Source organism: Macrobrachium nipponense, chromosome 9 (assembly GCF_015104395.2).
Source record: "Macrobrachium nipponense isolate FS-2020 chromosome 9, ASM1510439v2, whole genome shotgun sequence".
NCBI lineage: Eukaryota > Metazoa > Arthropoda > Malacostraca > Decapoda > Palaemonidae > Macrobrachium > Macrobrachium nipponense.
In genome coordinates, this window is record NC_061110.1 from 22254631 (window position 1) to 22271745 (window position 17115).

The window sequence follows — 17115 nt, forward strand, 5'->3', positions numbered from 1 at the left end:
AAAAAAAAAAATAGGGAAATACAAAATGTGGACCAGGTGGTGGGTTAATTACAGTTTTCTGAGTACACAAACTTCCCTACTTCATGCAACTACACCACACCATCAGCTGCTTTTGTGAACAATACATAGAGAAGAGGTATGTGTAACTACTGTATAAACAAGTCATTTCTCATTCACCTCGGTGGCTACTTTTAATATCTTATGTGAAAGGAATTAATATATTAAGTAAATGAACAAATACGTATAAGTATCACACATATAATAAGTAACTGAACAAATCTAAGTTTCATTTATATTATAGGTAAACAAACGAAAACATCTTCATAGTAGATACTAGGAATTCCAACCTTTCACTCTTAACATAAATCTTAACATGATTTGGAATATTCTGTTCACAACCAGCCCGAGAAGGGCCTTTATTAGGCTCAGAGGTCTGGATAAACTAATCCTTTACAAGAATAATAGTAATAATTCTGTTCACAATTATGTAGGTGTACTGATGTTTGTATAGAAGGCAGAGCATTATTTTGATCATATTATAAAATAGATTTCCCACTCATCGCCTTATAAAAAACTTCTGAACATTTTGAATACTAAAAGTGATGTGCTGTTGATATCTAGTAGGGGACTAAAAGTTATGATAGATTTAAATTTGTAGATTGTCAAATAATAGCTTATTCAACATTAAATCACATATCGGTTGTATTTACATAGTTAGATATAAAAAAGTTCTCATGGGACAGATTCATATAGATATTGATAACTAGTTATTAGCTTTAGTGCATACAGTATTTGTGTGATTGTTATTGGTCAAGTCTCTGTCTGTTCACTTAATATACTACATATATGTTAGTTCTTTTTCTTATATCAAAGTATGTTGTGTCAGTTGAGTGAACAGTAGTAAGGGTTAACTGTTTTTCCTGTTACTGCCTGCTTACCCTTTTAGATATTCAAAGCTGGCATCGTGATGGATCAGAAAAGATTTGGGTACAGTTCCATGCACCTCTCTTGTGTGTGTGTTGTTTTTCAGCTTTTACTGTAATTCTCTTTCTCATTAGTGTTGTAAACAGCTGATGAAAGTTTCGTATGATGAAAGTTTCGTAGATGGATGTGGTTGAGAAGATTGTGTGCCTTGAAAACCATACTTCAACTTTCAACCTAGTCCAAAGTCCAGGTCCATGTGCATTCTGTATTTCCTTTCATCTGCTTTTGTTTGTAGTGTAGTAAATGTAATCTTAGTTTTTTTCTCATACATTTTCCTTATAGTTTCTTGATATAACTGTCTTATCTGTAATGCTTATGTTCATGACGTATTTTAAGTAATTTTGATGCTTCACTTTTGTGAATAAAGCAAAGTTATACCAACAGTTATATTAAGCTGATATGAAAGTACAACTACTGTACAGTATGTTAGTTCCTTGCTGTTGTAGTCAGTCTACAACAGTAATCTTGCAGTTTCTAATCTTTTATGACCTGACAAACACAATTTCCTTGAATTTACCTTCACTGAAACCCCATAAAATAAATGGAGTCCTTTATTTTGGTGGCTATAATTAATTAAGAGAAGCTATACTTAAGAACTATGGAATTTGAGTTGAACATGTTCAACACATATACATCACAATTATGATTAATTTGCCATTTGGCTCTTAATTCCATTTAAAATTGAATCACGCATTAGAAACAAATCTCTGATGATGATACTTTATGAAATCACGAAAATATCAGTGCATCCATCTGGTAAGTTTTAGATGTTGGAGGGTGCTAGGTGATGTGTATTTTTAAGATGAAATTTGTTCCTTTGGGCCAGCATTATGATTCAGTTTTTAATTTTGATTTTGTGGCCAGGATGAAGTAATCAATAATAGATTATTAATAGATTAGATTAGTTATACGACAAAAAGAAATCTATAGTTAGTAGTTGAATTAGTTGATGGATGTGTTTTTCAGAGAATGAAATGTCATAAGATTTTCTTCACTTGTATGAAATATAAGGTATTCTGTAGTTTCAAGAGATGAAGTGTATGTAATAATGCTTCAGAGGTCAAAATAAAATAAGTTTTGTAGTTTCAAGAAATGTAGCTTGTGTAATAGTGCTTCAGAGGTGATGTCATGTATTGCATGGGAATATACTATTAGATTAGCAATATTTCAAACCCAATTCCACTAAGGAGTAAGTAGGCAATAGTGCCATATTCTTAGCCTTTTTTCATTGCCGACACCTGCAGTCAGGATTGATGTTATTCCTTTGATGGTGGATGTAACTAGTGGTAGCTTGTATTAAGTAGGTAGTTTTCTTTTCATTTGATCTAAATGTCTGAAGGTTTTTTTCTTGAAATCTTGAGGAGACTTGATTAAGTGAACTTGCAATAGAAAACAACTTTAAAGATTGTAACAGTTTTTGTAATTGAACATGCCAGCATTTAGAAAGGATTGCAATCTTTTATAACAATTCGTACGCAGATATTCTTGAATTACTTGTAAAACGAAAATGGAACATCTGATATTCGATTCTTGCCCTTTCTTTCTTAATATATTAGCAATCCGTAAGAGAGGAGAGATTTTGGCTGAGCAGTTTTGTCAATGACTTACATGATACTAGTCCTATTTGATTAGAGTGTTTTGCATTTTAAGTTATGTATTCTATAGGTATTTGACATGTCCTACTTCATAGTGAACTTCCCATGATAAAAGGTTTGGCTTCTATACTAAACCAAGAAACATATGCATTTCTAAGTGACTTCTTATCTTTTGGAGGAAAAGTAACTTTTCAAGATACCTCAATAAATACGGGTAAATGTCCAATGTGTATGAAAGTTGAGTCATGTCTTTCTTAGATTGTTAATCTCCGATTTCAAGGCATGAAGGGTCTTTTAATTTCAGCTCATAAAAACACTGCTCTAATATTCAACCTATGGTGGGGATCATTTTATACACCCATAATCCTGTCATTGAACAGCGAATGATCTGCTGTTGGACAAAACTAATTGTCATGCCTTCTCATCAGCTACAGTAATGGTTTTACCGTTAAGAGCTGCTGATATTTCAACATAACTTCACAGCAAAAGAACTGATTAAGGTCAAAATGCATAAAGAAGAGTTTGAGCAGTTCGAGACTAATTTGATAGATGTTTATCTTGGTTAACCCTTTTGCAACAGCATTTGAGATAAAAACTTGGGGCATTTTGTGCTGCATTAGGTTGCACAGTAGTAACACTATCTGATAAAAGGAATGGGCTTCAAGATTTTTCGAAAATGGAACACCAAAAGTCAGATTGAGGAATATGTATACCATATAAGTAAATAGATGTAGTATATGAAAATTTTACCTGTTGTACTTCAGAATCTTTAGAAGCAATGCTGGTAACTGAATCTGCAATACACTCTGTAGCAAAAGGGTTAATACTTATCATTGCAGCACCATATTGTCAAAAGCAGACATGAAACCTCAAAGGAACTCTGTAGAACATTGGGCCTTCAGTTCTTCTTGAAGATTTATTAATGAGAAAGAGTTTTGGTTTGCAGATATTAAGAGAAAATATGTATTAAATTGGCCTGTTCTCTGGAATTGGCGAGGTTAGTTTGGGAGTGTGTTTAGAACTTCTGAGATACCAAGAGAAGTATATGCAGCCAATAAACTTGTAAGTTGTAACAACTATTTTACATGATAATCTTGAAATGATTTATTCAGGTGTAGCACCCAGACTTCTCTAGTCTGAAGGGAATTGTGATAGTACTGAGTGATTATCAACAAGGACTTTGCCATCTTTGCAAATGTAGGTGTATGTGTGTGTCTGTGTATGGATGTTTCTACAGATGTGGGCTCCAATGTGCTTTTCTTGTTAATTGTTTTGATTAAAGCAGGTCTTCCTAGCTGAGAGCAGTATGTAGAATAGAGCAATCTAAATCTTTATATTTGAACAGGTAAAGGAGGAGAAGGGGGAATTATTAACAGGTTTTCTTCTGAGCATTATAATTGCGCATAGGTGTAAACTGCCTGACCCCCTTGCTCCAAGTGTGGGATCCTGATGCGCCACCATTCCATCTCAGGTACCGGTTTGCGGAGATTTACTATCGACGAGGAGAATCCACACACAAGGGCCGGAGCTCGCCTGCCCGGGTTGAAACCACTGTACTATTTCTCCCAGATGTGTGGAACGTTTGCCCAACTAAACTCGAGTGGGACGGCCTCCACCTCAACTATAAGCGGCAGTTGGACAAGAAGCTCTCCTCCTCGGCAGGATGTCCGCAGCAGCTCGAGGATCTAGAGGGGGAGGAGGAAGACAAGGCACTCATCTCATCTTTTTCTTCTCTACGGTTCACTCTCTTCTTGCAGACCATCTCCTTGTCCTTCACAATAAAGTTGCCTGGGACTGCATTTTTGGACAAGCAAAGTAAAAAAAAAAAAGAAAATTTCAATAATCACTAATGTTATATGGAGGTTTGGTTTACAAGTCTGTGCACTGACTTCAGCTTGAATCTTTTGCTGCCTTAGTGACTGGTAGTTATGAAGATTGAAGCTGTATGGTCATTGCTACGAATATCAAACCTGTCAAGATTTGTTAGAGCAGAGCCAGTCTCCTTTTTTTTTCTTTTTTTTCTTTTTTTTTTACATATTTATCCTAACTATTAGTTAACTTTTCTTTGCTTCTGTTTTGTTTGTTCATTAGCTTTTATCATTGACATAATTGCAAGGTTTATTTTGGTTTTCTGGTGACCAGTTTGATGTTTTAGTATAGTAAGATAGTTCCTTTATCACCTCATCTTTTGATTTTGTTGTGACTGATCTGCTCTCAAATAAATGATTAGAAAGGTTTTTTAATGATCTTTTTGGCATAACATTAAGAAAGGTTGCAGCCAGGCAACAGCAGAAGGCAGGGTAGATGATGGGTCACACAGGCCAGGGTCTTTGTTTGGCAAATATTAAGACTTTGACCTCTTGTGTGGCCACTGGTGGACATGATCATCCTTTATCACCATCCTCAAACTTTTTCTCAAATCATCACCACACCAACCAGCCACCACTATCACAACCACCATCAGCCTTTTCTTGCAGACTCTACTAGCCGTTTCTGTGTTTCTTATGACTTTTTATTATTATTAATATCATCATTTATTATTATTATCATCATTATTATTATTATTATTGAATTTTAGTTCATTTCATTTTCTCATATCTCCATGCTGGATCCAACCATTAATTGAAATTTGTCTTACAATATGCCTCTATATTTCCTTTTTCTGTGTTTATAATTAACCACCATATTTAGCCAGCATCGATATATAGCTATGTCAAATATCCACCCACTGAAGCTGTGACAAACACTATTTTGTAGCCTTTGTTTTCTTTTTTTGTGTCTTTGGCCACATTACATTCCCCTTTAAGGTTGGCGCTGCAGTGAGAGATAGGCACACACAAACCAACCTTGATCCCCAGAAAGAAAGAAAGAGAGGGAGAGAGAGAGTGTGTGTGAAAGAATCATTTTTTAAATCTGGTTAGGGTATTTTTATAACTATTAAACCCCCCCTATCGTTTGCCATTTCTTATAGGTTAATAGTTTCTCTGGTTTTTTTAGGAAGAAGCTGTTAGGAAGAATCCCAGCCATTATGCCAGCTTAGACCCAAAGACCATGAAGGTGAGTGCAGGATTCCTCTGTGTTTTAAATGAAACTTCTGTTTGTTCATACACGAAACAAACCTTCGGTCTTAACATTAGGATTTACTAGCGCCAAGCTGGAAACCGGTAGAATTAAAATTACACTTGTGAGATCCAGGGACTAATGGCATCTATACCAGGTCACGGGGCATGTATACCCAGAATGCCCACGGCTACCTGTGACCCATCAGTTATTTTCCTACCGCCTTTAAGATAAGACGTGTTACTGTCTATCTCATTTAAAGCCGGTTTTTCAGTTTGCCCGTTCTTTATCCATTTATTTTTTCATTTTTATTTTTCATTCCTTTTCTTTCTCCAAGTGTGATCAGTGTGGGGTAAGAGTGTATACGTGGTATGATGGAGAATTTTGCCTCAACATCGGGTTCGTCTACCGCTTCGAAGAGGAGACAAAGGAAATGCCCATGGAGGGTCAGTGGCTTCCCTTGTTCTAGGTTCCTAACCTCGGTGTCGACGGATCCTCATCCAACGTGTAGTAGGTGCAGGGAAAACGTATGTACGGTTACTAATCCGTGTTCTGTTTGTCGCGGTTGGTCGGTGGAACAGTGGAAGAAGTTCTATGGGAAAAGCCAATACAAAAGAAAGGGGGTGACGCCATCTTTGGATGACCAAACCTTACCGGCTTCTTTTGTATCGGTAATAAACCAGGCTGCTCCATATGTTTCTCCACCTGCTTTTGAATTGTCTCATACCCCTTCGGTTTCTCCTAGCGGTTCTGTATCGGAAACGTCAGGAGGGGCCTTGGGTAATTTTATGAATAATTTGCACTCTCCTTTGTTCCCAGCAAGTAGAGGGGGAGATCCGCCATCTTTGTTCCAGGCTCCTGCTACGCAAGCGCATAGGTTAGATGGTACGTGGTCAGCGCTAGGCCTACCAGGCGTACCAACCTTGGATGGTCTGCTTGCGCATTATATGACGTCACGGTTCCAGCAGGGGCCGGCCCAGCGCTGAATGTTTCCTCATCCCCCGGGCTTGCAATTTATGGGAATTAATGCCGCTGCTTCTCCATCCCACTCAGTATTTACAGCGATGCAGAACGTGGGAGGTAATTTGGCAGCAAACGTGCGGTTACCAGCAGAAACCTCTCAGTCTCTCCCTACGAGAGCGATGACGTCACAACATACATCACACTCTGAGATGGCAGGCGTGATGGCGTCACAGACCGATTCTCGGCCTTTTTCGCTGCACCCCAGACGCTAATACGCCTTCTGATCCGTCAATGCAAACTGTAATGCAGAAGTTACAGGATATAGAGGAGAGAATGAATAAGAGAGACAAAAAGAAAAAGTGTGATTCGCCTTCTTCGTCTTCTTCCTCTAGTTCGGCGTCATCGCTAAGTCCGATAACGTCAACGCGCGGCCAGTCAAGCGTTGGAGGAGGATTCGGGAGTTCCTAGCGGATCCTCGGGCCAAGAGGAGAAGAATCAATTCTTCCTCTCCTTCCGGACGAAGACTGTCATTTCCAAGTCAGCAAGAAGGTCGGAAAATCAGTGGCTATTAAGCACAAGGTTGCCAGACGAAGCCGTTCGCAAGAGTCCGAACAAGCGAGAGAGGAGGTGACGGCCGTCGAGCTAGCGGCCGAGGCGGGAGTTGCCAGTTCGGATCGCAAAAACTGCGATACCTCTGGTAAAATCGACGTTGGCGGCGAAAGGTGCAGCAGAGGATGGAATGCAGATCCCAGTTTTCGCCCGTAAGGCCGTTCAAAATACGTACGAAGGACGATAATGGGCTCCTATTAAAAGTACAAAAAATAGAGAGTTGGCAACCTCGGCGGATACGTTCGTGGAAGGCAGTGTCCGTCTGGATAGAAGGCCGAGGCCGGGCTCGCCGACGCTCGAAAAACGATGCCAATGCTAATAAAGACGAACTTACCTCTGTCTTAAGGGAGCCTTCATCTTGGAGATCTAGACGAGATTCTCGCTCTAGATCCGTGAGCAGAGAAAGAGTGAGACGTTCTCGTTCCCCTGCTGACTATCTGGATCGAGCCAACAGCGGCCAGCAAAGATCAAAGAGGCCGCGGCCGTAGGGGCAGGCGGCCGTGGAATTCCGGGCCGTCTGTCAGAAGATAGAGGCGAGACAACATCTCTCGTGACGGAGAGTGGTACACTAGAGCCGGAGGAAGGAGAAAACCAAGAGTTTCTGGCCTCGTATGCAGAGGTTATTGATTTGATTCGTCAATTCAATAGCCTTTGGAGAAGACAGAAACACCGGCCAGTATGCTTCCTCCTGGAATTGACATGGCGTTTGGAACTAAAGAGGGATACCAAGGTGTCGTATGAATTGCCTTGTTCGAGTCATGCGGAATCGGTCTTGCAACACGTAAACGCAAAGATTGCAGGGAGGGATAATTCCACTTAAGATCTAATAGATCATTTAAATTTATTCCCCTCCAATGATAAAGCAAAGGAAATATTATACGACACCGAAGGTCCCTTTGCTGTCTAGACAAATGAACCCTAATGTTGTAAGGTTAAGGCCTGGATTAACCTTGGATCAGGTTAAAATGGAGTGCCCTTCGATGACGTACCAAGAGGCTGCCACGTTAGAAGCAACAGCTTTCTTCTGTCTTTCAGGCTGCGTCCTGGTTAGACCTTTGGTCAACAGCAGTGGCGAAAATTGCATCCTCGGAAGCAACAAGGAAAGTAGTAGATGAACCATTGTTCATTAGATTACTACAGTCAGGGTCCAAGGCGATTGCGTACCTGACAAACGTAAGTGCCAATGTTTGGGCAAATATCCTGCTAATGAGGAGAGATGCAGCATTGGCTAGACTAAGCCGCAATGTGGATTTGGATTCCCTGTTAGCAATGAGGAATGGGGATATCTTGGAATCGCAACTACTGTTGCCAGAGGTCATACTGGAAGAAGCGATAGATAGAAGAAGGATGGACACTAACGATAGGTTGGTGCAACAGGCAGTTATGAAAACCAACCTCTAAACAGTCAAAATATTCCTTTGGAGGGAAGACAACAGCAGATGTCTCGAAAGAAAACCAGTGAGACATAACATCCCTAATAGAGTCACAAGACCCTCTTCCCCAAAGAGGATAACTCATCGGCCCTTTCACAATAGAAACAACAGAGGAAGGGGCAATAGGGGAAGGAAGGGGGGAGAGGCTCAAGAAGATAGGATGGGCGCCTCCCATCACTCGGCCACACCAGTGGGGGGTTGCCTGGCAAATCACTGGAAGGTGTGGCAGGAACTAGGGGTGGGCAGAGCAGTGGGTGGTGGATGTTCTCAGGATCGGGTATTTGATTCCGTTCGAGGTACCCCGCCCTGGACAGATCAACCATTACCCCACGTCACTTATGCCCACAAATCTCAGAAGGCCACTATTCTGCAGGACGAAGTGAAGAAGATGATGGAAAAAAGGAGCTGTGCAACAAGTATGCAGTCCGACAAAAGGCTTCTACAGCAGGATTTTCCTGGTACCCAAATCCAACGGGGAGTGGAGGACAGTAATAGACCTGTCAACGCTGAATCTGTTTATAAGGAAAAGAAACCATTTCAAGATGGAACTCCGAAAACGGTTCTACAAGCAGTCAGAATCGGAGACTTTATGCTGACAGTCGATCTAAAGGACGCATACTTTCAGATACCAGTCCATCAGTCTTCAAGGAAATTTCTCCGCTTCAGTCTTGCAGGGAAAGCTTTCGAGTTCAAGGTCCTGTGCTTCGGATTGACAACGTCTCCTCAAGTTTTTACAAGAGTGTTCACCCTCGTGTCGGCATGGGCGCACGCTCAGGGGGATCAGGCTGATAAGATATCTGGGACGATTGGCTGGTGATAGCAAAGTCCAGGGAGAAATTATTTACTCAAGGAGGACAGGGCGACCCTCCATTTGCAGCTTGGATCACAGCCTAGGTATTGTGGTGAATCAGCAGAAGTGCAGCTGGAATCCAGGTTCCACGTTTGGAATATCTGGGAATGGTGATAGACACAAACACAATCCAAAGTATTCCCGACAGACCAAAGAGTAGAGAAATGCAAACAAGTGGTGAATGCCTTTCTGGGAAAGCAGACACAGCCAGCAAGACAGTGGCAGGTGGTGCTGGGAATCCTAACCTCCTGGAGAGCTAGTACCACAAGGAGGCTACACCTTCGGTCCCTACAATGGAGGATGAAGGAGTTTTGGTCACCAACAGTAGATCACCCGTACGAGCAAATTCCCTTGTCGGCAGAAGTGAGGAAAGACTTGCCTGTGGTGGTGGACGACGACAATCTGACAGTGGGTGTCCCCCTTCAACAATCCTCCCCAGACCTCGTGCTGTTCTCGGATGTATCACTAGAAGGTGGGGCAGCCCATATGGAGGAGTTGATGGTGTCAGCAAAATGGAGTTGCAAGGACAGAGAACTCCATATAAACGTGCTGGAGTTGAAAGCAGCTTTCCTGCTTCTACAAGAATTCAGGGAGAGAGTAAAGGGACACTCGGTGGTATTGATGTCAGACAACACCACAGTAGTAGCTTATATAAACAAGCAGGAGGCCTAGTTTCTCGCAGTTACATGTGATGACAGTTCAACTTCACCAGTGGGCTATAGAGAACCTGGTAGACATCAAGGCCAGGTATATTCCGGGAAAAAGAAACATAAGTGGCCGACAAGTTGAGCCGCAGGGATCAGATTCTGGGAACGGAGTGGTCCCTAACACCAACAGGTAGTGGGAAACAGGATGCTCATGTTGTGGGAAGGACGATCATAGACCTATTCGCAACCAGGTACAACAAAAAGTTGGAAGTATTGTTCAGTAGTCCCGGACGCAGAGGCAGCAGCAGAAGATGCGCTACAACACCCTGGGACAATCTGGACGTGTACGCATTTCCTCCATTTTGTCTAATCCGTCAGGTTCTGAACAGGGTAATGCGGTCTCATAATCAAGATGACCCTGGTAGCCCCGTTATGGCCGAAAGCAGAGTGGTTTCCAGACCTACTGGAAACTCTAGTAGATGTGCCAAGAGAGTTACCTCCATGGAGCAAACCTTCTGTGTCAGCCTCACGTGGAGAGGTACCCACCAGTCGGTGAAGTCCCTATCGCTTCACGGGTGGAGACTGTCAAGTATCTCCTCCGAGAGCGAGGGTTTTCGCAGAAAGCAGCAACTCAGATGGCAGGTAATATCAGAAAATCATCTGCGACAGTATACCAAGGGAAGTGGTCAGCATACTGTGATTGGTGTCGTAGGGGGACGTGTCTCCACTCGTACCACTATTCAGCAGTTAGCAGACTTTCTGATATAATCTCAGAACAGAAAAACATATGTCTGTATCTGCAGTGAAGGGTACAGGGCGCTCTAGCCTCAGTCTTACGAATGAAAGGAGTGGACATATCGTCTTCATGGGAGTTGGCCATGCTGATGAGGAGCTTTGAACAGTCATGCCCACCAAAGGAGCTAAAAACCCCAGATTGGGATCTGACCAAGGTACTGAGTAGTCTGACAAAACCCCCTTACGAACCACTAAGGCAGTCCACGGATAGGAGCCTGACCCTGAAGACAGTCTTCTTATTGGCCCCTGGCTTCAACAAAAAGGGAAAGGGTGGGGGAGCTACTGGCCCTCTCATATCTCATAAAGCCGGCACCTCGAGAGTTGGAGATCAATGGGTGTGTGAGTTTGTCCCAAAGAATTCGTGGCAAAGGGAACCCAAAATCCAACAATAGTAGACGGCAGATTCGACTCCTTTACCATACCTTCCTTGGCAGACTTTGTAGACAACGACAAAGCTGAAATGCTCCTGTGCCCCGTCAGGGCACTAAGGGAGTACTTAAAGAGAACAAGGCACCTCAGGCCGGGGTGCCAGAGGTTGTTCGTAAGTACAGGACGGAACAAGAAGGAAGTGTCCAAGAATACAATATCATTTTGGCTAAGGGAGACAATCAGAAAATGCTTATACTGCAGAAGACAGAGGGTCAGATAGCCAGGTGGGAGCTAGAGCTCATGACATCAGGGGTGTGAGTGCTTCCCTAGCATTTAAGAAGAACATGTCTGTGGATAAAAATTCTGAAAGCTGGCGTGTGGAAGCGCCAAACAACTTTCACCTCATTTTATTTGAAAGATGTTGCCCATAGATCCTTGGACACCTTTTCCTTGGGTCCATGGTGGTCGGGCCCAACAAGTGATATAGTTCATCCAGTGCCCCTGGCGGGTCAGTTTGCGTCTAGTCTAAGATGAAGGTATGAAAGTAGAATGAATGGGATGACTGTCTTTTTTCTTTATACTTTTCTTCTTCTTCTACTCCTTTACTACGGGCATATGAAGGAGAGAGTACCGTCATGTGCTGGAACGGACTAGATGCAGGTGAGATGGTCAGCCATACTGTGAAGCTATCTAGCTGATGATATACTTTTCAGTAGCAACACACCCTCTGGATAATAAGGAAAAGAGGGGTGAAGGTCGATCCAGTCGCAAGGGACAAGAGTAAACAGTAGAATGGTATCTACACCCAGTGGGAGGCCAAACCAATAGATCCGCTTATATCTTTGGTCCTAGGTTCATTGTCCATTCTCTAGAATTTCCCTATATATTCGGAAATGGATGAGGTGGCAAACTTCCAGTTCAGTTGTAGAGACTTACCTCCCTCCAATAGTAAGTCTATCCTAATGTTAAGACCGAAGGTTTGTTTCGTGTATGAACAAATACCAAATTTGTAACTAATTTGTATTTTTCATAACTAACAAACCTGAGGTCTTAACAGTTAAAGGCCCACCTCGAACCACCCCTCTAGCAGTCTAAACTGGGTTAGAAATATAACTGATGGGTCACAGGTAGCCGTGGGCATTCTGGGTATACATGCCCCGTGACCTGGTATAGATGCCATTAGTCCCTGGATCTCACAAGTGTAAGTTTTAATTCTACCGGTTTTCCAGCTTGGCGCTAGTAAATCCTAATGTTAAAGACCTCATGGTTTGTTAGTTATGAAAAATACAAATTAGTTACAAATTTGGTATATTGTTGGTGAATTTGAGGTTTAACTGGTTACAAGTACATAGGTAGTCCTATTTTAACCCTTAAACGCCGAAGCGGTAAAATAAAAATTGTCTCCCGTGTGCCGGAGGTGTTTCGGAGTGAGCGCGAAAGCGGAAAAAATATTTTTTTCAAAAAATCACAGCGCGCTTAGTTTTCAAGATTAAGAGTTCATTTTTGGCTCCTTTTTTTGTCATTGGCTGAAGTTTAGTATGCAACCATCCGAAATGAAAAAAAATTATCATTATCATATTATAATAATGCGATATATGATAGCACAAAAACAAAATTTCATATATAATTGTATTCAAATCACGCTGTGCACAAAACCGTTAAAGGTAACAAGTTATTATTTTTCGTTGTAATGTACACTAAATTGCGATCATTTTGGTATATAACACATTGTAAAACGATAAAAGCAACACAGAGAAAATATTATCACAAAATAATGCATGAATTCATAACGCGGCGGATGTAAGCAAATATTTTTTTTTTTTTTTCAAAATTCACCATAAATCTAAATATTGTCCTTGAGACTTCCAATTTCTTTCAAAAATGAAGACCAAATGATTGATATTACTATACTGTAAGAGTATTAGCTTACAATTGCAGTTTTCGACCATATCTGACGAGTTAAAGTTGACCGAATGCCGAATTTTTTTTTATATTTTTTTTTTATATGCAATTATTTCGGAAATTAGAAAAGCTACAACCTTCAAATATTTTTAGTTTTATTCTACATGAAATTGCGCACATTTTCATATATAAAACTCTATGAAATGCCTAATATGAAATGGAGCAAATATTCCGAGAATGGTACATATGCATTTTGGAGATTTGTGGCCGAGAATCCGTGCGCGGAGGGAAGGAAAGATTTTTTTTAAAATTCACCATAAATCTAAATATTGTGCTAGAGACTTCAAATTTGTTTCAAGATGAAGATAAATGACTGAATATTACTAGACTGTAAGAGTTTTAGCTTACAATTGCGTTTTTCGACCATTTCGGTAGAGTCAAAGTTGACTGAACGTGGTTCTTTTTCTATTTATCATGATTTATATGCAAATATTTCAAAAATGAGAAAAGCTACAACCTTCAATTATTTGTTGTTGTATTCTACATGAAATTTCGCACATTTTCAATTATAAAACTTTATGTAACGTCTAATTTAAAATGGTGCAAACATTACCACAATCGCACGTAGGATTTTTTCGGAAGAGTTACCGCTCAGACGTAAAGAAAATGTTATTTTTTTCATAAATTCACCATAAATCAAAATATTGTGCTAGAGACTTCCAATTTGTTGCAAAATTAAGTTAAATGATTGAATATTACTAGAATATAAGCGTTTTAGCTTACAATTGCGTTTTTCGACCATTTTGGTAGAGTCAAAGTTGACCGAAGGTTGAAAATTTGTCACTTATAATTTTTATATGAAAATATTTCAAAATTGATAAAAGCTACAACCATGAGTTGTTATAGTTGTATTGTGCATGAAATTGCGCACATTTCCATATATAAAACTTTTTGTAACGGCTAATTTTAAAATGGTGCAAACATTACCACTATCGCATGTATGATTTTTTTCGGAAGAGTTACCGCGCGGACGTAAGGAAAAAGTTTTTTCATAAATTCACCATAAATCGAAATATTGTGCTAGAGACTAACAATTAGTTGCAAAATGAAGGTAAATGATTGAATATTACTAAACTATAATATTTTTAGCTTACAATTGCGTTTTTTGACCATTTCGGTAGAGTCAAAGTTGACCGAAGGTTGAAATTTTGGCACTTATTGTTATTTATAAGAAAATATCTCAAAACTGATAAAAGCTACAATCATTGGTATTTTATTGTTGTATTCTACATAAAAATGCACACATTTTCATATATAATACTCCATGTAACGGCTAATTTAAAATGGTACAAAAATTATGTCAAAGTGACTAAATAATTTTTAGTGCGGCAAGAAAGAAATTCGCACTTGCGCGCCTGCGTAACAATTGTAAACAAAACAACACCTTGATCCGTGAACTCCCAGCATCCCCCAAGGCGCGTGATTCAAGAGTTTTCAGCTGGTAGGCCTAAAAGTATTTTTCCGTGAATTTTTAAAAAACTTTTGTATGTCGACGTAAAATACGTCCAGTCGGTCACCAAGAAAAAAAAAGAGAAAAAACAAAAGAAAGAGACTGTCGATGTAAAATACGTCCAGTCGGCAGTAAAGGGTTAATACTCTTACCAACTTTTTTTTGTGAATTGAATTGTGTTTAATTGGTATGTATTTTCTTTTGCCAGGAAATATTAATTTGAAATATTCTCTTCGATTATTATCTAACTGAAAATATATTGTAGGTGGTTGAACTGCGATCTGAATTAGATGCACGGATGCTTAACAGCAAAGGTCTCAAATCACAGCTGATCGCTCGTTTAACAAAGGTAGGATTTCCAGTTTCAAATCGCCATCTCTCTCTCTCTCTCTCTCTCTCTCTCTCTCTCTCTCTCTCTCTCTCTCTGTGGTCGATCCATCATTATTCACTTGACTACATGCATTTCTCTCTCTCTCTCTCTCTCTCTCTTCTCTCTCTCCTCTCTCATCTCTCTCTCTCTCTCTCTCTCTCTCTCTCTCTCTCTGGTCGATCCGTCATTATTCACTTGACTACATGCATTTCTCTCTCTCTCTCTCTCTCTCTCTCTCTCTCTCTCTCTCTCTCTCTCTCTCTCTCTCTCTCTCTCTCTCTCTCTGGTCGATCCGTCATTATTCACTTGACTACATGCATTTCTCTCTCTCTCTCTCTCTCTCTCTCTCAGGTAAGGTAAGGTACTTCTTCTTTTTTCTTCTTCGTCTTCGGTATGACCGATTCATTATTATTAACACTTGACTACATGCATCTCTCTCTCTCTCTCTCTCTCTCTCTCTCTCTCTCTCTCTCTCTCTCTCTCTCTCTCTCATCTCTCTCTCTCTCTCTCTCTCTCTCCTGTGACTTGGTTCTGTTACATCTCCGAATCCCAATTTCTCATTCATATATTCCCACTTTACCCTAGCCAGGAATTCTAACATGCTACATTCACATTTTTATAGTCATCTTTTCCTTGTCAGTAGCTTTGTCAGTAATATATAGTGGCCTTATATACTTGTCGTAAGTCTTTCCTCTTCTTACCTTCAGGAAATTCTTAGTTACCAGTGGACTAGTTGTATCTCCATGTCATGTAGTTACTCTCTCTTACTGCTCTTTCAACACTTGTTTCACTGTCCAGTGTGCCCCAAGGCAACAGAATTGCTCTACTTTTAAGACCTGCTCATCTTTCACAAGGTTGTTAACTTACATCTTCCTTTTTTTTTCTCTCTTGTAACACATTTTTGGTGTCAGAAATATCTTACTATGTATATGTTTTGTATTCAAGAGAACTAGTGACACAATCTGTTATATTCATTCCACAGTACTTAGTCCACCCTAAACCTCTCCTAAATTAACCACACATAACCACTCTCCTGGCCTCCAATCTCCTGAGCCTTTGGAACCAGGAAAATCTGACTGTAAAACCCCAGTGAAGGACAATGTACTTCCTCCAATGTGCCCTTGTCAGCATCGTCAACACTTCCTCCCGAAGAGCTAAGTATTTCAGAGAGCCTTGATCATAAGTTAGGTAGAGGAGGGGTCTGTCTGAGATAGGAGGAGGAAAGTTGAAACGTAGTAAATACCCCACCCGAAGAACATCTACTGCCCACTTCTCTGCTCCATGGAATTGCCATTTGGCCCAATGGCCTGGCAGGCATCCCCCACCTGTGGCAACGGAAAGTGAGTGGAACCCCCTCTGTTACTGACCCACTCTGCCCCTTCCTCTAGCCTCCCTTCCTGGCTAATAGGAGTGAGGCTGAAAGAGGCGTTGCTCTTGCTTAGATGTAGATGGAGCAGTAGACTGAGGAGGCCTTAAAGATATCGAATGCTTGGTCGACTTCCTCAGAGGAGCCTGCCTACTCTGCCTTGGAGGAGGAGGTGGAGGGCGAGAGCGAGCCTCTGACTTCAAGACTGCCTGCAGAACCAGCCTATCTCTTGTATCAGCACGACTTTGGTCTATCACATCTTCTAATTGTGTTCTCAGAAAGAGAAGCAGCAACTCCAGGAGGTTCCCATTATGAAGAGATGACAAGGACTCAGAATTCACTGATCCTGCTACCTTTGACAAGGCTTCATCCTTCCTAACCAGCAGAAAGTTGGCCCACAAATTTACACTGTGTACATAGTTCATTGCACTTGCTCATACAGGCAGTCCACGGGTTACGATGGGGGTTCCATTCTTGAGACATGTTGTAAGCTGAAAATCAATCGACGTAAGCCGGAACATCTTCAAAAATCCTAAGAAAACCTTACTTTTAATGCTTTGGGTGCATTAAAAACTGTAAACTGCATTCTTATTGCATTATTCATCAAAAAACTTCAAATATTGATTATTTTGCATTTTTGGAGTACTATTTCTTGTGCCAGA

At 40.7% G+C, this 17115-nt stretch overlaps 1 protein-coding gene across 1 annotated transcript in view; it reads left to right on the forward strand.

Moving 5' to 3' along the window:
* The window catches only part of LOC135218386 (cell division cycle and apoptosis regulator protein 1-like), a 184240-nt gene that overhangs the window by 105348 nt on the left and 61777 nt on the right, over positions 1–17115 (forward strand). Inside the window, exons 8-10 of the mRNA XM_064254676.1 lie at positions 4051–4288; positions 5577–5636; positions 14983–15066. Coding sequence (XP_064110746.1) covers positions 4051–4288; positions 5577–5636; positions 14983–15066 — 382 coding nt within the window. The remainder of the gene's footprint in view (positions 1–4050; positions 4289–5576; positions 5637–14982; positions 15067–17115) is intronic.